Here is a 22895-nt window from a genome sequence, read left to right on the forward strand (position 1 = left end):
CAATGGACTTTATTTTGTTTTAATGGCACATTCTTGCTTATGTTTCAAGGTTTTCATAGCACCTGTTCTTACACGTACTTGTGCATTTGATAGCAAACTCAACCTTGGGGGAATTTGCAACTTTGGGAGGTCACCTGGAATTCATCTAAACTGCTGCCTGTACTTCCATCCGACTTGATCTCCAAGTTGTGTATAGCTACCTGTTCATATCTGTAATTCTCTAGATAGATTAAACAAAGTGCAGATGATTCAGTCAGAATACAAGTACAGGATGGATATGCTTAAGGTCAGCGATCAGACGCCTCAACTGGATCCACCTATAATTTGCCAGCTTTTGTCCAACTCTGCCTCCTCATCTCTTTGTAAAAGCCAACTCCCTCTTTCAGTCCAGACTGAAATACTGTATTGACCTTCCATTTCCCTCCACAGATGCTGCCTGACCTGATGAATTCCTCCAATAGCTCAGTAATCAGATTGACATTCTTACTAAAAACAACTGCTGTATTGCTTCAACCTTGTAAAACCTCACTGCTGACACAAATCTTGAGTGGTTTATCGCTGTCTGTAAATGAAGTCAACACTGATATTCTAACTATGGCTAATTTACAGTAATATCATGTGGGCCTGTGCAGAAATCATGGGTCCAAGGCAGTCTAGAGGATGAGAACTGAAATTTAACAGGCAAAAGTAGGCAGAATTTGCAACTGGAATTTAAACTTCAGTATTGTTTGGGTGTAACAGTCCCAATTTTTCAATGCAGAAGGAGAAGGAGGAGCTGGTACAGGCAGGACCCTCACTATCCAAGATATACCCTCTTCTGATTGATGCCAGAGAGGACAGACAGGAGCATGAAGACACACACTCAATAATTCAGGAAGGGTTTCATAACCTCCATCAGATTTCTGAACGGACCATGAAAACAACATCTCTTTTTGTACTACTTATTTATTTAGTTTCTATTTCTTATTGTAAGTTATAGTATTTATGTACTGCACTGTACTACTGCTACAAACCAAGTTTCATGACCTATGTCAGTGATAATAAACCCGATTTTGATTGTCAGTCATAGTGATGATTGGTTCATAGAAATTCCTGAGAGATTTAAGCCAGAGATTATTTATACCAAATCAGCTTCAAAGTTATTGCTCACTTACTCACTAGGGATAATCTACAGTGCCCATTGAGCTACCAACCTGCACGTCTTCACGCATGGGAGGAAACTGAAGCAAAAAAATTGTGGTTGAAGGAAGACATACAAACTCACACAGACAGCGCCAGAGGTCAGCACAGAACCCGGGTTGAAGCTGCACCCATTTATTGCCCAGAAAGGTTTTTGACATTTTACTGAGCTGAAGGGATTCCAGGTGAATCAAAATACTGGCAACACACACAAAATGCTGGTGGAATGCAGCAGGCCAGGCAGCATCTATAGGAAGAGGTACAGTCGGCGTTTCGGGCCGAGTCCTGACAAAGGGTTTCGGTCCGAAACGTCAACTGTACCTCTTCCTATAGATGCTGCCTGGCCTGCTGCGTTCCACCAGCACTTTGTGTGCGTTGCTTGAATTTCCAGCATCTGCAGATTTCCTCGTGTTTGTGAATCAAAGTACTTATGTTTTTCAAGGCTTGAAAATACAAACCCTTCAAACTATTGCAAGATACTTGAGGCGACTTTTATGATTGCATTACTAAAGCTAACCATCATACAAGATCAAAAACTTTGCAGGCATTCCTCAATTGAAATGGAGGATTTATGTACATACTTTGCTCAAACAAAATTGATTCACTGACGTATGCAACTTCATTTTACAAATTGATTTTCTACTTTAACAACCAGCATGCCACACACCACATCGTTTTTGTAAATCAAACGTTAGTTGTCCTTCTTTTCATGACAGCACTAAAGTACTTAACACAGCAATGTTTAATGGAGAAACACCAAAAACTCACAAATAGCAACATGATGAAAAACCACATTGTGTGTGTAAGGGATATTAACTTAATGATAAATTATGACCAGCACATCAGTGAGAACTTTTCTGATCTTTGATACACTTGTCTCTTATCTTTGTCTGAGAGGCAGACGGAGCCTCTCTTCTGCTCTAATTTCTTATCTGACAGTTGAGACCACCAACAGTGCAACACTCCACCAGGTCAGATCAGCTCTGCTGACATATTTCAGAAATTGACTTGTCCCCTTAAGATAACTGGGGACAGACCAGGCTGGTGAATAATGCAATGGAAATCCAGGTCCTTTCTTTAAATAAGCGATTTTGATTTGTTTGGCAATTTCAAATAGCCACCAAATAATACTAACTCAGTTGAATTAACAGACCACCAGAGAGATGAAGTCTTTCACTACCACCCAGCCACTCCCACTTTAATCTCCCCTCAACCCCTCGCCATTCAAACCCTTTCCCATTAACCCCTAATCCATTAATATTCCCTGTCCATTAAGTGCTTCCCAATATCTCTTAACACCTTCCTTTAAAACCATCTCACACCACCACATCCCCTCTTTTAATTCCCCCTCACTCCAGTCCCTGTAACCGTGACCCCTTTAGCCCCAACCACACCACTAGCTGATTAACTCTGCCCCTCCCTCCCCTTTAGCCCCCACCCCCTCAGCTACATCCCATTAACCAAGCCCTTACAACCCCTCCTTTTTAACCACATCCACTCAACCCCTTCCATTAACCCTGGACCCTCAACTCCTCCCTATTAAACCCGGCCCCTCATCCCCTCCCTATTAACCCCACCCCTCACCCACTCTCCTCATCACCATCCATTAACCCCGCCCCCTTACCCCATTCCTCAATATTATCCCCATTAACCCCGCCCCCTCACACCCTCCCCCTCATCCCCTTCCCTATTAAACCCGGCCCCTCACCCCCTTTCCATTACCCCCTCCCCTCATCACCGTCCATTAACCCCTCCTTCTCAGCTCCCTCTCCATTAACTCCGGCCCCTCAACACCCCCCATTAACCCCGCCCCCATATCCCCTCCTCCTCAGCCCTTTCCCCGGTAATCCCGGCCCCTCAGCCGCTCCCCTTCAACCCCTCACCTGCCGCAACTCCAACAACCGGTTCACCAGTTCCGGTAATTTGAGAGCGGCCGCGCTCCCGCTGGCGGCCACTAGCACCCGCGGCATGTCGCTCCTGCTGAGAGCGACTGGGTTTGCGGCGGGGGGGGGGGGAATTGAATGACCACAGCTACGCTCATTCCCCTCAAGCCTCCATCTCAACTCCCACTATTAATCTCTTACCCCCGACTTAATAATAATAATTTGTAGAATTTTAACTTTTAATTGTCTGTATGATTCATAACACTGTAAAACCTGACATTAAATATTGCTTGTCCACCTCCACACGCATTCAAAGAGTTGGTACAGCTCAGCCGGCGGTGGCGCGGTCGCTTCTGGGAAATGTAGTCACTACCACAAGCTAACTTTACGCGTGTTTGGCTGTTTATTTCCAGTATCTGCTGCGATTGGTGGCTTCTGTTGCAGCTCCGTCCCCAAAGAAGAACAAAACATAGCACCAACCGCGGCGACCAGACGTCAAAATGAAATATGGCAGCACATTGTCTATATCATTTACCCTAAAATTGCAAACAAAATAATGCCGACAATGGGGTTCAGGGTGACACGAGACTGCGGATACTGGGATTCTGGATCAACTCAGCAGGTCAGGCAATATCTATGGATGGAAATGTGCAATCCACGTTTCAGGCCAAGACACTTCATCGGGATAGCTCAACGTTGACTGTTTACTTCCCTCCACAGATACTGTCCTGAGTTCCTCCAGGATGTTTTCTTGTGAGTTGTTCTTAAGAATGTCTTGAGTTTGGTGAATGGCGTTCAGATAATCCCAAAATCCACTGCGACTGAAAGGCCCTAATTAAAGTTATTGACACTCCAAATTCCTTTGCCCCACACTGTTTGCTTCTACCTCCTACCCAAGACCCACAAATCTGACTGTCCTGGTAAAGCCCATTGTCTCTGCTTGTTCCAGCCGCAATGAACTCTTGTCCTTATACCTCAACTACATTCTATCCCCCTGGCTCTGTCGCTTCCCATCTACATCCTCAACACTTCTCGTGCTTTCGATCTCCTCTCTAACTTACATTTCCCTGGTCCCGATAGCCTCATTTTCACCATGGATGTCCATGGTATCCTCAATCTAAAAGGTCTTTTTCAATATATAAAAAAAACAGATCCCTCCACCACCACCGCTCTCCTCCGTCTGGTAGAACGGTTCCTCACCCTCAACAATTTCTCCTTCGGCTCTTCCCATTTACTTGAGGGGCAGCTAGGGCCCCAGCTATGCCCACCTTTTCTTTGGCTATATTGAACAGTCTTTCACGATAATGCTCCCAAAGTTTTCCTCCGCTAGGTTGACGGCTGCATTGATGCAGCTTCATGCACCCTTGCTGAGCTCGTCCATTTTTTCGCATCCAACTTCCACTTGCTCTTAAATCGGCTTGGTGCATTTCTGACACCACCCCTCCCTTTCTAGATCTCTCTGTCTCCAAGACAAATTGTCGTCCGCCATCTTTTATAACCCAACCGATTCCCACGTCTATCTTGACTATACCTCTTCCCACCCAGTTTCCTGTAAAAGTATTATTCTCTTTTCTCAGTTCCCTCACGTTCCCAGGATGTAGCTTTCTTTTCCAGTACATTAGAGATAGAGATACAATTATTGCACATTCCAACCTGCTCCTGACATGTAGTAGTGAGTCACCACCTTGAGCAGGTTAAATTCATTGGAATCATCGAAAACCACCGGGGCAACGAGCAGTCTGTTGGGGGAGGGGGCGTTCAGCTGGTCAAGCAGCATATATGGGAAGAAATGACTCGTCGATGTTGTCCTTGACTCCAGCATCTGCAATGTCTACAAGAATTCATTGGCATACTTGGACTCGTATTTTTTTTTAAATTGACACTGGAAAACAGAAATAAAAACATGATGGTTGTCTATAGTGCAACACTGACAGGAAACCTGTGCAAAAGAGTTTTTACAGTGGAAAAGCCCTTGCACTGGGGTAGTTCCGTTCTCTCAACCTCAGAGGTTCGGGTTACAAACTGGGGTCTTTCTTGGTTGCAGTGGATGACCAGGACCTTTGGGCTTCGACATGCTCTTCACTCTCCGTGTAGCGTTGAAGAGCCGCCTACCTGGCGGTTGGATCTTACTGTAGATCTCGTCCGCACTATCTGCCAGAGCAGACTTCACATGCTAGGACAGGCATGTCCCTATCTCACCGGGGTATAAGGCTGCCGGCTACCTTCACTTGGTTTAGCCGGCTTGTCGAAGGTGCACCAGGGTGCGGCCTCTGTCGTATGCAAACAGCTACTTGGAGCCACAGGTGAGAGCCGAGTGTTCGGTGGGGACCAAAGATGAGTGAGCTGCCCCGGATTGGACACAACAAGCCCCTTCACCAGAGGCGCTTTCCTCCCTGAATATCCCATTTCAAAACATATTTTTTAAAAATATTCAACAGGTTAGATGGAAAAAGATAGATTAAGTGTTTCAGGTCAAGAATCTACAGAATTAGGAAAGGACAAAACACGTTAGATTTAAATTTCAGACTTCCACAGATCAAGCTCTCCATGTGCTCAGTGGGCAGGCTGGTGGATCTTGACACACAAATTCCTAACTAACAGAAATAACTAATTCACCTTGTGCAGGCATCTCAGTTAGCTGATCTTTATTGCACAATTGGAGGAGGGATGCACAGGACAAAGGGAATATCTCTAATAGGGTGAGATCAGGGTTACGGAGGGTTATGCTGTTGAAGTTATGCGACTGATAGGTTAATGAGGGAGTACAAGGGATAACACAAGGAATGAGCAATTAAATGAATCTGGATGTTTCCGCCTGAGCACTCAGACTGCGTGAGCCACGACAGCAGCTGCAGATCCAGTTCTCCGCCATATTGACTTCGTCCACATGGATACTGACAGCATTGACTCTCCAGACTGTGTCTGATCTCTTCCTGGGTAATGTGGACTACTATAACCCAGAAATCTTGCTTCAAGCCACTGAAAAAGGGTCCAGGCTCTTTGAGCTGGGAGCGTGTGCCTATAGCGAAAACACTGGCGCCTATGTTTCTGTCAACATGGAATTCCTCTACCATTGTCCTGGAGCTAAACCATAGCTTCTTTAGTAGGCTACTGAAGGATTTTTTTCATTTGTAATCTCTAAATGCCCTCATTTTATAGCTTTCTGTTGTATCCTCCATATTCTCGCCCTTTTATTAACCTATCAACCAAATAACTTTTTCAACAGCACATCCTCATGACATTAGCCTCAGCCTGTCAGAAACATTCCCTTGTTCACTGCTGAGGTGAAGCTGAAGGGGTAGTAATTGCCTTGTTCCAGACTAAACCCCATGACTTTGCACCTGATCTGGTCTGGACCTCACGTGAGTTGTAGTGAAGGGTGGGTGAGAGTCTGCATGGTTGAAACTGGCAGTCTACTGAATAAAGATACTTGCAGTTTTCACTTCCTGGGACTTGATTCTCCTTTCAGATCTGCAGTCATCAAACCCTCTGCCCAGAAATGGAACCATGAGCCAAGTGAATGTAATCCCATCTCCAAACATCCTTTTAAAAAAATCCTTGAACATGTCATCATCTTGTGCTTGACTTCCTTCAACATTGTTTCCAGCTGCACCAGAAATGAAATAGGGAATTAAATCATACATCTTACATTTTCTGAGGTAAACTATCCAGAAAATCATAGAAATACTGGACATAAGTAGCCCTTCAGCTCACTGTGCTGATGCTAGTGGTAAAAGAACCATCTGACCCAACTCCACTTCACTGTGTTAATCCAGATCATGGTTCTTCAAGCACCTGCTCAATTACAGCTTAGAAGTGATGAAGGTTTCTACTTGTACACCCTTTCGGGCACTTATTCTTCCTAGCCAATCTGCTGTTATAACACAGCTCTAACCCCTATTCTCTGTCATAGTCAATGTGGAACATGCTGTTCTAGTTTGCATCTATTTTTATTTTTTTCTTACACCATATTCCCTTCGCACTCCAGCTGAGTTCTCCAAACATCTATTTTTACTCCCTCCAATTTCTAATCCACTCATCATCGGCATCTGAATGGAGCCACTTAGAAAGCATCAGATGTCTCAAAGTGACTTGCAGAAGTACATTCAAATGAAAAGTTGGATACAATTACTTAAAGAGATAACCAGACAGATAGCCCAGAGGATGGAAAAGCAAGACAGAACGTTGGGGCATTTTAGGAAGTGGGAATTCCAAAGCTTTGACAAGTGAAGACTACTAAATATGAAGTAAAGAGTTTTTTTTAAATGAAGAATTTACAGAGATACAGGATTGAAAGAAGTCACAAAGGCAGTAATGAGCAAAGACATTGTAACCTGAGCACAAGGATAACAATATTAAATGTAAAGAATTCTTGAACTATAAGCCATTGCAGGTTAGTTAAACTGAAAATGGTGAAGAAAAGATTCAAAAGTATGTTACCAGTGCAGGAGAACTTAGTTATAATGAGAGACTGGATAGGCTGTGGCTGTTTTCTCTGGATCAGTGGGAGAACTTAGAGGTTTAAAAATTTCAAGGAGTAAAAATAAGTGAAAGGCTACAGACTGTTTCGCTGAGTAGGAGAGTCTAAAACTAGAGGGTAGAGATTTAAGATGAGAGAGGAGACATTTAAAGGAGATGTGGGGGGCAACTTCTTCACTGAGGGTGATGGGCATGTCGAGCAAGCTGTCAGAAGTGGTAGATGTCGGTAAAATTATGTTTTAAGGTACTTAGTCCTGATGAAGGGTCTCGGCCCAAAACGTAAACTTTTTTCCTTTCCATGGATGCTACCTGACTTGCTGAGTTCCTCCAGCATTTTGTGTGTGTTACTCTTCAAATGTCCTTCATTGGCTGTGAAGCATCTTTTAACATCCTGAGGTCAGGAAAGCTATTTGAAAATTCAGTCTTTCAAAAAGGACGTGGTGACTTTAGAGTAAATTATAGGTTGGTGTCACAAACAATAGTGTTTAAAACCTATGTTCTAACTACAATACCTGCAATGATATTTGTGTGTAGCTGAATCTGGAGGTAATTAAATGCATAAATGGAAAGCCTGTCCTTGGAGGTACTGCAAAAACCTGCTGGTTAAGAGAGCAGAGAATTCCACAGTATTTAAGTCATGACTCAATGCATTGATAGAGATTAATGTAGCACATACAATAAATAAAATCACAAGAACACCAGTGTCTTCATTTTCAAAGGAAGTTTGGCTTGTCACTGAACACAAAGAAACTTTTACAGATGTACTGTTGAAAGTATCCTGATTGGTTGCATCACAATCTAATATGGCAATTCAAATAAGCAGGAAAAACACAAAAAGCTGCAGAGTAGCGGACTCTGTCCAATACATCAAGGACACATTCCCTGTCCACCATCAGTATTATCTACAGGAGGTTCCGTTTCAGAGCAACATTCACCATTAAAAATCCCCATAACCTGGCTATGCCATCGTCTCACAGCTATTATTGGGCAGGAGGAACAGAAGCTTATGGATCCAAATGCACAGGTTCTTGAACCAACCAGCACAACCCTAATCCCCACATTCCATAAACACTGTAACCAATTTCCATTAGACTTTCTGTTCCAGTTGTGTTCTTTCTTGTAAAAAAAATGGACTATGATCTTGTATAATGCCATGTGTCTGTGATGCTATTGCATTGAAAATTTTCTATTACAGCTGTGCATATAATACTCAAGTTTGACTTTGAAATTGGGTCATAGGAATGAGACAACAGTAAACCCATTTGACCAATTTCTGGTAGTAAGAAGAATAAGGTTGAATTTTGAATTCAGTGGGTTGAGAAACAGGAGTCCATTGGCAAGGATAGATAAAAGTCTATGCAAATAGAGTAATTCCTGTTTATAATAAAATGCCCCGTGAAAATATCCAAACACCACCATTGGGCTCAAGGACAGCTTTTACCCTGCTGTTATAAGACTACTAAATGGACCTCTTGTACAATAAGATGGACTCTTGCCTTCACAGTCTAACTCATCATGGCCTTGCACCTTATCGTCTGCCAGCAATGCACTTTCTCTGTAACTTAACACATTCTACATTCTGTTACTGCTCTTCCCTTGTCTACCTCAATATATTGATGTGATTAAATCTGTATGACTGACATGCAAAACAATGATTTTCACTGTACCTCAGTACATGTTACAATAATTAACCAATTACAAGTAGTCATTTTTCATGCCATTTTTATGGAAAACTTCTAGTCTTTCATTTGCCTGTGGTATAGATTCAGATGTAGGGTGTTTAGATTTTAGGCTGCAGCCCCATCCAAGATTATGCTGATACCTACCTGATTTAAAATTCAATTATCTAACATAATCACAACTGGCCACACAAGGCAAGCAGTAACTCAATTGGTAACATTCCTGTCCCACTGCTGAGACAAGTTAAACAATCCAGGCTGACATTTCAGTGCATGGTGGATGTCAGTGATTCCAAAGGATCCTTTCAAGTGCTAGGGAGTTATTCCAGTGTTTTAGAAAGTATTCAAAGTTAGCTGTATTCAACACTTAACTGTTTGTGCAACTTTGCTGTGTACAAATAAATAACTGTAAATTCTACACTGCAGCAGTGATCAAGGATACATCAGTGGCTATAAAGCTCTTTGGTGTCGTAAAGGTGCTATGTACATGAAATTGTTTCTGTCTTTCAACCCACTGGGTCAGGTAGGTAATCTGATGTGGTTGGCAACTTCCTCCTGGTTGGAATGAAGTTTCAGTTTGTATATGTGTATCACATCTCTTCCACAACTTACTGCTGGCAAAGTAGAAACGAGACTTCTCACCTGCATAGGGAACGCCATAAATTTCCACAGTGCCACATACAGTAATGTGCAAAAGTCTTAAGCACATGTAAAAATATTCTGTAAATTGGTTTCAAAAATAATGAAAAGTTTCTAAATAGTAAAAAACTATAAAGGGTAAGCAGTAAACTAAAAAACCAAATCAAATCAATGTGTGTATCAACCTTTGCCTTTAAAACTGCATCAATTCTCTTGTCTGTTGTACAGTTTTATAAGAAAATCAGCTGGTAGGTTGTTCCAAACACCTTGAAGAACTTGCCACAGTTCTTCTGCAGACTTTGGCTGTTTTGTTTGCTTCTCTCTCTCCTGGTAACCACAGACAGCCTCAGTGATGCTGAGATCATGGTTCTCGGAGGCAGAACTCCTCCTCCTTTTCACTGAAGATACTGTAATTCTTTATGACCTTGCTTGGCCATGTGTTTGGGGGCCATTGTCCTCCTACAGAATAAAGTTGGGACCAATCAGATGCCTCCCTAATGTATTGCATGATGGATGAGAATCTGCTTGTACTTCTCAGCATTGAGGATTCCACCAATTCCAAACAGAACACCAATTCTATTTACAGAAATGCAGCCCCACACCTGCAGGGAACTTCTGGAATGCTTCACTGTTGGCTGCAGACACTCATCCATGTAGCATTCTTCAGCTCTTCTACAAACTGCCTCCTGTTTGAGCCAAAAATTACAAATTTTGACTAGTCAGTCCAGAGCACTTGCTGCCATTGTTCAGCACCCAAGTCCTTGTGTGTTTGTCCATAGGTGAGTCTCTTGACTTTTTCCCACTATAGAATGACTATTAGGAAGCAACTCTTCCATGAGACCCATTCCAGACTGTAGGGGGGTATACTTGGGTTCCAGTGGTTTCTGAGAGTTCAAAGCTGATAACAGTGTTGGACTTCTTCTGATTCAAAAGGAACATCAGTTTGATGTATCTCTCTCCTGCTGCATTCAATTTCTGTGGCTGACCGCTGCGTTTCTGATCCTCAACCTTGTCTGTTTCTTTGTGCTTCTTCAGAAAGTTTGGTCAGCACATCTTGAAACTCCTGTATGCCGTGAAATTTCTGCTTGGGAGAGACCTTGCTAATGCAAGGTGACCACCTTGTGTCTTGGTGCTATGCTCACACTGGCCATGGTGTAAGAATTGATGATTTGAAGGTTACACCGTCACATCTTCTACACCCTCACCTTTTAGTTTTGTTGTCCTTCACCCAATTTGATTCCTTCTACACACGTTTGTTTCAGTTAATCAGTTTAGTTCATTCAACTCATCTCGTTGTTCATTAGCACTTGTTTGTTTGGTTTGTTTAATCATGCACTGAGCTATATACCTACAAAGTAATCAAGTTTTTATTTGAAAAGTGGTCCATTACTTAATGTTACTTTTTTAAAAATGAAAAAATAAAATGTCACTTAATTTTTTGGAAAATTAATATTTGGAAATCTAAAATTTGCACTTTTCTACTGATACACTAATGAGGCCATCTGTTGGCTGGGGTTGACCATGGATGTTGCATCCCAGCTGTGTCACAATACACAAGCCAAGTTGGTGCGATATGGAGAGCAAGCTGTTGAGACACACTAATGCGGAAGACAAGGGTAGGCCTCACAATCCGCGGCTTTGCCTGCTGTTGGCAACTGAGATTGAGGTCGAGTCGTTCGAACAGAGATGGCGCTCAGTACTCTGTGTCGGAGAGCTGATCAGAGGCTCGAAGTTTTCGGATGACTCAGACGGATTGTGGTCGGGCATGGCAGTGAGTTTTTCTTCCTTCTCCCATCTGCATGAGATGTGGGACATTTGAGAGACTTTGAACTTTTACTGTGCTCATGGACTTCTTCATCAAGTTATGGTATTGTTGCACTGTTGTAACTATATGTTATAATTATGTGCTTTTGTTAGTTTTTTTCAGTCTTGGTCTGTCCTGTGTTTTGTGATACCACACCGGGGGAAATATTGTATCATTTCTTAATGCATGCATTACTAAATGACAATAAAAGAGGACTGCGTGTCTTCATAATCTAAATCTAAAAATAGACATCTAAAACAAAATTTATATAATAAATCTAGGATACCCAAGACTGTTGCCCACTACCGTACATGAGCTGCAGACCACTTCAGCTGATCACAAGATGTTGACGGTGATAGATGAAGAGAGTTATTAATTGGGATGTTAATTCCTATTTCAATTGTTGTATCTCCTATTACACCCAAGAACTTCCTGGAACTAATTATATTAAAATATCTTGTAACAATATTAATTGTTTAAGGAAAGCTAAATTAAAATGTTTTTGTAAAGTTTGTATTGACTTCCTTGAATATTTTCTCAAAAATCCTGATGTTTGGCTCATTCTGGTAGATATCTATAATCACAGTTCATGGTGAATCACACACCATGGAAGGTTGCATTCTGTACAATATTTCTCATAATGTACTGAGGATAGGCCCAATTTAAAATTTAACCACTGGGGGGGATCAGCCTTTAGCATCAGCAATTTGCCAGGATGCTGTCTGGATTGGAGAATGTCTTGTGTGGCACAGTTGAGTGAGTTTGGGCTTTCTTTTCTTTGGAAGGAAGAACCATAAGGTAACTTGATTGAGATGTATAATATTATAAGAGGATAGCAATGGTTAATACCAGAGGACATCCTTTTAAAGGGACTGGAGAGAAGCTTAGAGGAAATGCCATGGGTATTTGTTGTTGTTGTTTGTTTGTTTTTTTTAAAAACATAGAGTGTGCTAAGTACCTGGAATGCATTGCCATTTGTGGTGGTTGAGACTGATATATTGGAGCACTTAAGACATTTTTAGATAGGCACGTAGATGGAAAAAAAAAAAGAGGGTTATGAGCTATGTAGGAAGGAGGAATTAGATCGATCATGGAGGTTTATATAGGTCTGCACAACAATGTAGGCCAAAAGGCCCATGCTATCAAGTTTTAGTTGGTTTGGACTGACATACTATTCTTCTTCAACAACAGAGTGTGCAATACAGGATTATAAAGAATTGTGTCAAGTTGGAAGCTGCAATCTTACAGGCAAGTTCTGAATACAAAGTCAGTAAATTACATTGAACTTGCCTTAAAAGAGATTATCAGTACTATTTTTAACAAAACCAAAGGTTCTGAATGATTAATCTCACCAGCAGCCACCAAAGTCTCTAATATGCTCATGTTGGGAGCAGCCATCATAATTCAAGTCAACAGTGGGAGAAAAGAACATACATAATTTAGGAATGCACTATATACAATCTGCATAGCCATTCCTATACTTACAAAGTGCATGAATTTGTACAAAATAACTTGTACAGAATTTTATGAATTAAAGCTGAACAAAATGCACTCCAGGTATGCTGTATTTCTATGCACAGTGATGTGCCATTTGTTATGGCAAAAATAGTGAATGATACAAAGCCCCAAAACATTAATAGTATTATAATAAATGTAAATTAAGTAGCTGCTTTATGAGTAGAAAGCATAAGAGATTTGATACCAGTGTATTGATAAATTTGATACATAAGAAGCCAACAATTTCATTAACACAAGGATATGCAGTTATTTTCTTTTAAGAAAATCAAAGAACATTTACAAAATAGGACAAAGAATGAAGGTCTTTGATTACATGGCAGTTGGAGAAGTTGATGTTTGAGCAGAGAAAGATAAGATTGTAAAGAAGCCTTCATAAGAGTAAATAAGGAAATGCTTCCACTGGAAGAGTATAAATAACCATAGGACAAATACAAGGCATTGGCGAGAAGGAAACAAGGAGATATTGTTTTAATGTACCCCCATCCCCAAAAGGTTAGTGATACCAGGTACAATTTTTTTTTTTTAAAGAAAATTGCAGGTTGTGTAGGAATGGCATTAATTTCCAATAGCAGCACAGACAAGGTTGTGCAATTGGTTTGCATTCTCATACAGGTCACCATACAATTTAATACTGTAGTGTTCTGTTATAATTATCATACTTGGTCAGATCCAGGTTTGCATTTAAGAGTGGTCTTTCATTTCTGGTTGTTTTTTTTGATTCAGATGCAAATTACAATTTCTTTTTAAAATTCCTTCAAACATCCTGTCTTCATGGGACACCGCTGGCTTTCAGGCATCAGCAAAGCAAAACCTCATCACTGAGGTTATGACAGCTCAGCAATGAGATAAATAACTGGATTACTTGCTTGAGTTCATATTGGGCAGAGGATAAATGCTGGTTTAGATTCCTGGAGAATTCCTCTATTACTCTTTCAATAGTTGTATGAAATCTTTTTCTTCTAATCAAGTGCAGACTAAAATCGGTTCTTGTGTAATTTGATAAGGCATCACTGGAGTGCCAGTGCATACAATGTACCTACTCTCCACAGCCGAACTTGAACCCAACTCTGACACAAGTTTGCAAGATTCAAAGCAAAGGAAGGAGGGAATATCCAACAATATCACCTGAATATTTTCTGATGGGTAAGAAATATGTCTTCTTCTGCATTTCCATCACCTGTAATCTCCCACTAAACAATGAGTAAGAACTTTGAACAGGAAGTATTATACCCAATCACTTTCCTTAAAAATGCCAATACAATGTGAAAGTCTAGACAATTCTTTGGGCCATACCTTGACTGCCTGAGATACATTATCAAAATATGGGATCAATGAAAATACAAGAATGGGCAAAAAATTCAAGAATTTTCATTTATGTGAATGAAGAAATAAATTGAGACTAATTTAGTAATTAGATGATGAGGATTTTCAATTGAGAAACTCCAACTACTTCCTGGTAAGCCAACAGTGGATATTTGGAATGCTTAGATGAACTGGCATCTGCTATTGCAATGTCTGCACTGGCTGGCAATCAGTTTCTTAGATGTGCAAATCTGTGACCAAGAAACACACATTCAAATAAAACATACATTTTTTCTTCATCAAACCTCATGCATTGTAATATGTAATATTTGTTTTTTTATTTTTAAAAATCACAGTGGGTTCGCATGTACAATGATCTAGATTAAATTATAACCAAACAATAAAGTCTGCAAACTCATGCATTTACACATTTTGATTTTTAAAAAATCATTAAAGCTTGATCTACGTATCCAAAGATAGGGCAGATTTTTGAATGATATTTTAAAATTTAAAACTAATCATGATAATCCTTCAAGCCCTAGGGCACAACCATGCGATAATTATTCAAAAAGGTGACATCAAGAACAGGTTTTCGAAATTGATCGCAGTGGAAGAACTAGATATTTCAACATTAATTTCTACCTGATCAGTGGAACGGGAGATATATATTTATATATTATATGTTTCAAGTTAGCCAGCACTAAGATCTGCAATATATACAAATTTAAAACAAACACTATTTGAGTGACATTAATTTCTTAGCTGTTCAAGGAAAGAATGACAGTGATTGCAATGAGGAGTGTTGCTTAAATAGCAATGTACAAATGAGCATATCAGGAATAAGCACTGCATGCATGATTTGTCCGTAGGATTAGAATCAGGGCAAGTTAAGGGTGGGTAAAGGATGAGAAAATCAAGCATAAACAGCACATTAAGCACCCAAGGTACACCCTATCAATTAAACTTGCAAAGCAATCTTCTTAATACTTCATTCTTTAGGAGAAATTGAATAAGGCAAAACATGCTTCACACAGTCATCTTATTCCTGCTTAGACAAACAAGTTAAAACCTGCCCCATTCGGACAACACAACTTGAGTGTGAGTGTTCTCGGCTGAAACCCACTATCTGATAATGACATAGTCTTCTGAAATCCTGTTGAAGTTCAAAAAGGATCAATTAGTTTTTTGAATGTCTAACAAATTAAACTTTGTTTTCTCCCCACAAAGAAAACAACATGACTTTCAAGAATAGCTAAGATTGATTTTACAACAGAAAATCCAGTAAGATATGACAAGTATATGTATTTAACAATTATAAGGAAAACATGCTATGAAAGTCTGGACTTTACATTTGGACTGAACAGTGCAATCTAGACAAGTAGTGGCTGGGAATTTCCTGTAGCAGGGATGTTGAAAACAAAGATGAAACTAATCAACTTGGTACCAGTGATCAGAACAGAGATGGCAAAGGTCAGCATTAACTGTTCAGTTCTGTAGAAGTTTCTAACCATGTTATACCAGCATCGAATTAACTGAAGATATAAATGGAGAACATTTATTAAATGTTGCTGCATATCTCAATGGCTTGGATTTGTAGAGTTTACAAGTGTGGAACTTCTTGAAATGAAAATCTAGAAGTAATTTCAGGAGCAATGTCGAACATTTAACTCAATGGGCATTTCCATGATTCTGGGATTGCTACATTCTTATCAATTGCAGCATTTAGCAATGCCAGAAATACTTGTATCATACTAAACCAAAAATGAATGGAGTTGCTATGAACATCCCTGACAAGAACATGTGGAAGATATACAAACTGAGTAATGCTGTTATGTCGTTCAAATAAAATTCTGTTGGATTCCTGAAGACTCATCACATCCTTTGGTATTCAGATCATTCTATTTGGATCCCTAGTGCTTTTACTTCATCAGGCACTGCCTCTCAAGGGTATTTATGAGCTTATTAATAGAATGCTGCAATTCAAGCAGCTGATTTCCAAAAGCTAAATTGATGACTTGCATTGGGAATAAGGATGGACACAGAACAAGGCTCAGAGTTGACAAAACTAATTGTTAACAAAGAAAATATAACCTGAGCCATGATCTGACGCATATACTGAAGCACTGGTAATGATGCTAAAAGATTACTGGAAGTAGGATTCCAGAACTATAGAATAGTTTTCCAGGAAAAAAAGTCTCCAGTCATGAGACATTAGGTAACAGTTCACAAGGTCTCAGTACATAAAAAAGCCACCTAGCAAAACTGATTAGTTTAGCTAATTAATTTCCTCAAATAAGTGCAGTTTAATAACCATTTAAAATAACAATTCTAAGAGCATTTCAAATACCTCATTACCTATGGGACAACTGGTTAGGTTAAAACAGTGAGAGGTTCATTGTTGAAATTAGGATTCAGCAATGAATACTGTAGATTACCTGCACTTACTGTTTCTCTAACCTCTATGTAGGTACGTAGCTAGATTTTCCACTGACAACTTCTTTAACAATGTTCTAACATAATTGGAAATGTTTGGGGAAATTTCACTGAACTGTTTTCAAAATGATGGAAGAACTCAGCAGGTCAGGTAGCACCAATGGAGAGGAATAAACAGTTAACCATCTTGGACTGAAAGGATGACTGTTACTTGGGATATTCCACTTGGGAAACTAAAACAGTTGAAATGCACATAAGGAAGAGGATTCTTTCTTGGTTCTTGCCAGTGATGAACAAGATTTGATACACTGCCAATTCCTTATCTATGTGTAAAAGCTAAGGTACATATTTTGACATATTAAGCTCAAATGTACAATCAAATTAAGTAAAAATTATTAACGAGAAATCAAACATCAAAGTACGTACTTGATAATCAAGGTTTAGTTGGTGTTCCTCTGGCGCAAGTTCTTATCCTTATGATTATTTGTGGAATTAGTTTTCCTGTTTGAAATTGTAACGAAGAAATCCTACAAGTCAATAGCCACTTATAGTAATTTTACACAAATGCAACAATGCTCTAATATTATGGAATGAAAACAAAGACAAATGTTAAAACAGATTAAACTGAGTAATTAACGCAATGTCTTTTGTTCCAGTGTGCTTTTCCAACAAGATGCAAACAACCTGCAATTAGTTTCCAAGTTCAACCCTTCCTTAGGATGCCAAAAATGTGTCAAAATAAAGGACAATTTTCTTAACATCCTACTTCACCTCTCTATTCCTCTCAATGTGGCTGTTTCATGCAGCTCCACTGAGATCAATGAAAGCTGTAAGTGATGCTTCTAGGGAAATCAGCCAATATTGTTGGTGTGATGTTGATTGCTTTTGCGTTGTAACTAAATCTTGTTGCCTTAAGATTCTTTTGGGGCATAAACCTCGCTTTACACTAAAAAAAACAGTACTTCCTGCATTAAAAATAATCTATAGGTATCTGTTTGCAATATGGGAGTCTATTTAAAAATGTAATTTTATTGCTGGATGCTCAATATGAGGAGTAAACACTGAAAGCAAAATTTTAGCACCGAATGCAGCTTGGTCCAAAGGAAAGAACCCTACATTTAGCTAATTTCCAGATTTTGCTGGTAAATTGGAGTAGGATCCAAGAGCACAGCCTCAGAATAAAGGGATGTATCTTTAGAACTGAGATGAGGAGGAATTTCTTCGGCCAATGAGTGGTGAATCTGTGGAATTTGTTGCAACAGAGGCTGTGGAGGCCTCGGCATCGTGCATAATCAAGGCAGGGACTGATAGGTTCTTGTTTGGTAAAGGGACTAAGGATTATAGGGAGAATGGGGTTGAAAAAATGACGCGTTTGAATGCAGAACTGATAAGACAGAATGGCCTAATTCTGCTACTGTATTGTATGGTCTATAAATGTATCCTTTGGCATTAAGTAGAAGTTTGGCATCTCTGTACATGCCTTCTCAAATAACAAAGTTGTGAACTAAATGAATAAGTGTCACAGAGACTTGCAACAGAGCTCAAATCTAAGCAGTTTTAGCTAATTTCACTTTGTAAAATCTTAATTTTAAATGTTTAACTCATTCTTAAATATATTGCAAAATTTAATCCTTCATTAAATTGACAAAACAATGTAAAAAGCACCTTAACCCCACTTTCCCCTCAATGCTGCTGTTGACATAGTATCACCAAGAACATTGAAAGCCATAAATTTGTTTCCAGAGAATCAGAAGACCTTTGCCCAGCTTTGTGCCTGTCAGAACCAATAAAGCAAATCTTCAAGTCAGTAAACACGAGGAATTCCGCAGATGCTGGAAATTCAAGCAACACACATCAAAGTTGCTGGTGAATGCAGCAGGCCAGGCAGCATCTATTAGAAGAGGTACATTCGACGTTTCCGGCCGAGACCCTTCGTCCTGACGAAGGGTCTCGGCCGGAAACGTCGACTGTACCTCTTCTAATAGATGCTGCCTGGACTGCTGCATTCACCAGCAACTTCGATGTGTGTTGCTTCAGGTCAGTAATATAGGTTCTCTGTATCTGGGCCAGGTAAATATAGACATGAAGTGGGTGCAGATAGTGACAGCTATCCAAACAGCAAGATCTGGCTTGTTGGAAGATTTGCCCACATCACTGAAATTCAGCAAGGCCACTTTAAGACTAAGTAGCAGTATAGTTTCATTGTAGAAGGTGTATAAACAATAGCAACTTGATAGCAAACAAAAACTTGTGTTTAGTAGCACAGTATTCAAGAAATAAAAGAAAACCATCTTGCCATCTTATTGAGTAATAGTTGGAGCTAGATCTGTATTTGAATATCGGAGTTGAGACGCAGGACTGCGCAGCCGTGTGACGTCGGGCAGTGAAGTGCGGAAGATTTAAAAGGAACACAGCTTTTTACAATGGGCAGCGTCGTTTTGCGGGCAGCGGAGTGAGCCGGGAGCAGAGTGAAGGCTTAAGGGTTTTGGCTCAACGGGCTTAGGCAGAAACGGGCGAGGCAAAGTAGGTTTGGTTTTCAATTTTTCCTGTTATTGAAGAAAGGGGGAAGTATGAGTGTGAGGGAAGCTTGTTGTTCTCGGTGTCGGATGTGGGAGGTCCTAGAGTCTCCTAGCCTCCTGGATGTCCACATCTGCGCCAGGTGCGCCGAGCTGCAGCTCCTAAGGGACCATGTTAGGGAACTGGAGCTGCAGCTTGATGACCTTCGTCTGGTCAGGGAGAGTGAGGAGTTACAGGCAGGTGGTCACACCGGGGCTACAGGAGGAAGACAAGTGGGTCACGGTTAGGAGGGGGAAGTGGAAGAGTTAAGTACTAGAGAGTACCCTAGTGGCTGTACCCCTTGCCAATAAGTACTCCTGCTTGAGTACTGTTGGGGGGGGGGGGGGGGGGAAGAAACAGCCTACCTGGGGGAAGCAACAATGGTCATGCCTCTGGCACAGAGTCCGGCCCTTTAGCTCAGAAGGGCAGGGAAAGGAAGAAGAGGGCAGTAGTAACAGGGGACTCGATAGGGGGTCAGACAGGCGATTCTGTGGACGCAGTCAGGAGACCAGATGGTAGCTTGCCTCCCTGGTGCCAGGGTCCGGGATGTTTCTGAATGAGTCCAAGATATCCTGAAGTGGGAGGGTAAGGAGCCAGAGGTCGTGGTACATATAGGTACCAATGACATAGGTAGGAAAAGGGAAGAGGTCCTGAAAGAAGAATATAGGGAGTTAGGAAGGGAGTTGAGAAGAAGGACCGCAAAGGTAGTAATCTTGGGATTACTGCCTATGCCACGTGACAGTGAGAGTAGGAATGGAATGAGGTGGAGGATAAATGCGTGGCTGAGGGATTGGAGCAGGGGGCAGAGATTCAAGTTTCTGGATCATTGGGACCTCTTTAGGGGCAGGTGTGACCTGTACAAAAAGGACGGGTTGCACTTGAATCCCAGGGGGACCAATATCCTGGCGGGGAGATTTGCAAAGGCTGCTGGGGAGACTTTAAACCAGAATGGTTGGGGGGTGGGAATCAAATTGAAGAGACTAGGAGAGAGGAGGTTAGTTCACAAATAGAGAAAGCTGGTAGACAGTGTGAGAGAGAGGATAGGCAGGTGACAGAGAAGGGAAGCGCTCAGACCGAAGATGTAGGGGAGAAAGAAGAAAAAGATAATAAAGTTGTTTGCACCATGAGGGATAAAGAGAGTAAGAGGTGGAGAGTTTCTTAAATTTATCTATTTTAATGCTAGGAGCATTGTAAGAAAAGTGGATGAGCTTAGAGCATGGATTGATACCTGGAAATATGATGTTGTAGCAATTAGTGAAACATGGTTGCTGGAGGGGTGTGATTGGCAACTAAATATCCCTGGATTTCATTGCTTCAGGTGTGTGATAGAATCGGACGGGCAAGAGGGGGAGGTGTTGCATTGCTCGTCAGAGAAAATATTACAACGGTGCTTTGGCAGGATAGATTAGAGAGCTCATCTAAGGAGGCTATTTGGGTGGAATTGAGGAATGGGAAAGGTGTAGTAACACTTATAGGGGTATATTTTAGACCACCTAATGGGAAGCGAGAATTGGAGGAGCAAATTTGTAAGGCGATAGCAGATATTTGTAGTAAGCACAAGGTTGTGATTGTGGGAGATTTTAATTTTCCACACATAGACTGGGAAGCCCATACTGTAAAAGGGCTGGATGGTTTGGGGTTTGTAAAATGTGTGCAGGATAGTTTTTTGCAGCAATACATAGAGGAACCAACTAGAGAAGGGGCAATGTTGGATCTCCTGTTAGGGAATGAGATAGGTCAGGTGACGGAGGTATGTGTTGGGGAGCACTTCAGGTCCAGTGATCACAATGCCATTAGTTTCAATATAATTATGGAGAAGGATAGGACTGGACCCAGGGTTAAGATTTTTGATTGGAGAAAGGCTAACTTTGAGGAGATGCGAAAGGGTTTAGAAGGAGTGGATTGGGACAATTTGTTTTATGGGAAGGATGTAATAGAGAATTGGAGGTAATTTAAAGGTGAAATTTTGAGGGTACAGAATCTTCATGTTCCTGTTAGGTTGAAAGGAAAGGTTAAAAGTTTCAGAAAGCCATGGTTTTCAAGGGATATTGGAAACTTGGTTTGGAAAAAGAGAGAGATCTACAATAAATATAGGCAGCTTGGAGTAAATGAAGTGCTCGAGGAATATATAAAAAGAATCCTACGAAAGAAATTAGAAAAGCTGAAAGGTATGAGGTTGCTTTGGCAAGTTAGGTGAAAATAAATTCAAAGGGTTTCTGCAGTTATATTAATAGCAAAAGGATAGTGAGAGATAAAATTGGTCCCTTAGAGAATCAGAGTGGACAGCTATGTGCGGAGCCAAAAGAGATGGGGGGAGATTTTAAACAATTTCTTTTCTTCGGTATTCACTGAGGAGGAGGATATTAAATTGTGCAAGGTAAGGGAAACAAGTAGGGTAGTTATGGAAGCTATGATGATTAAAGAAGAGTAAGTACTGGCCCTTTTAAGGAATATAAAAGTGGATAAGTCCCCAGGTCCTGACAGGATATTCCCTAGGACCTTGAAGGAAGTTAGTGTAGAAATAGCAGGGGCTCTGACAGAAATATTTCAAATGTCATTAGAAACAGGGATGGTCCGGGAGGATTGGCGTACTGCTCATGTGGTTCCATTGTTTAGAAAGGGTTCTAAGAGTAAACCTAGCAATTATCGGCCTGTAAGTTTGACGTCAGTGGTGGGTAAATTAATGGAAAGTATTCTTAGATAATATAATTATCTGGATAGACAGGGTCTGATTAGGAACAGTCAACATGGATTTGTGCGTGGAAGGTCATGTTTGACAAATCTTATCGAATTTTTTGAAGAGGTTACTAGGAAAATTGACCAGGGTAAAGCAGTGGATGTTGTCTATATGGACTGCAGTAAAGCCTTTGACAAGGTTCCACACGGAAGGTTAGTTAGGAAGGTTCAATCGTTAGGTGTTAATATTGAAGTAGTAAAATGGATTCAACAGTGGCTGGATGGGAGATGCCAGAGAGTAGTGGTGGATAACTGTTTGTCAGGTTGGAGGCCGGTGACGAGTGGTATGCCTCAGGGGTCTGTACTGGGTCCGATGTTGTTTGTCATATACCTTAATGATCTGGATGATGGGGTGGTAAATTGGATGAGTAAGTATGCAGATGATACTAAGATAGGTGGCATTGTGGATAATGAAGTAGGTTTTCAAAGTTTGCAGAGAGATTCAAGCCAGTTTGAAGAATGGCTGAAAGATGGCAGATGGTGTTTCATGCTGGTAAGTGTGAGGTGCTATATTTTGGTAGAACTAATCAAAATAGGACATACATAATAAATGGTAGGGCATTGAGGAATGCAGTAGAACAAAGTGATCGAGGAATAATGGTGCATAGTTCCCTGAAGGTGGAATCTCACGTGGATAGTGTGGTGAAGAAAGCTTTTGGTATGCTGGCCTTTATAAATCAGAGCATT

At 40.7% G+C, this 22895-nt stretch overlaps 2 protein-coding genes across 2 annotated transcripts in view; both read right to left on the reverse strand.

Moving 5' to 3' along the window:
- ppcdc (phosphopantothenoylcysteine decarboxylase) overlaps window positions 1–3155 on the reverse strand; it is an 88082-nt gene extending 84927 nt beyond the window's left edge. Inside the window, exon 1 of the mRNA XM_072281964.1 lies at window positions 3063–3155. Within this exon, the coding sequence (XP_072138065.1) occupies window positions 3063–3149 (87 nt within the window). The 5' untranslated portion in view covers window positions 3150–3155. The remainder of the gene's footprint in view (window positions 1–3062) is intronic.
- An 11641-nt stretch (window positions 3156–14796) lies between these two features.
- Window positions 14797–22895, reverse strand: part of LOC140212007 (neuroplastin-like) — a 62621-nt gene continuing 54522 nt past the window's right edge. The window contains exons 7-8 of the mRNA XM_072282359.1: window positions 17343–17417; window positions 14797–15636 (exon numbers count right to left, since the gene is read on the reverse strand). Coding sequence (XP_072138460.1) covers window positions 17357–17417 — 61 coding nt within the window. The 3' untranslated portion in view covers window positions 14797–15636; window positions 17343–17356. The remainder of the gene's footprint in view (window positions 15637–17342; window positions 17418–22895) is intronic.

The sequence above is a fragment of the Mobula birostris genome, chromosome 18, assembly GCF_030028105.1.
Source record: "Mobula birostris isolate sMobBir1 chromosome 18, sMobBir1.hap1, whole genome shotgun sequence".
Lineage (NCBI taxonomy): Eukaryota > Metazoa > Chordata > Chondrichthyes > Myliobatiformes > Myliobatidae > Mobula > Mobula birostris.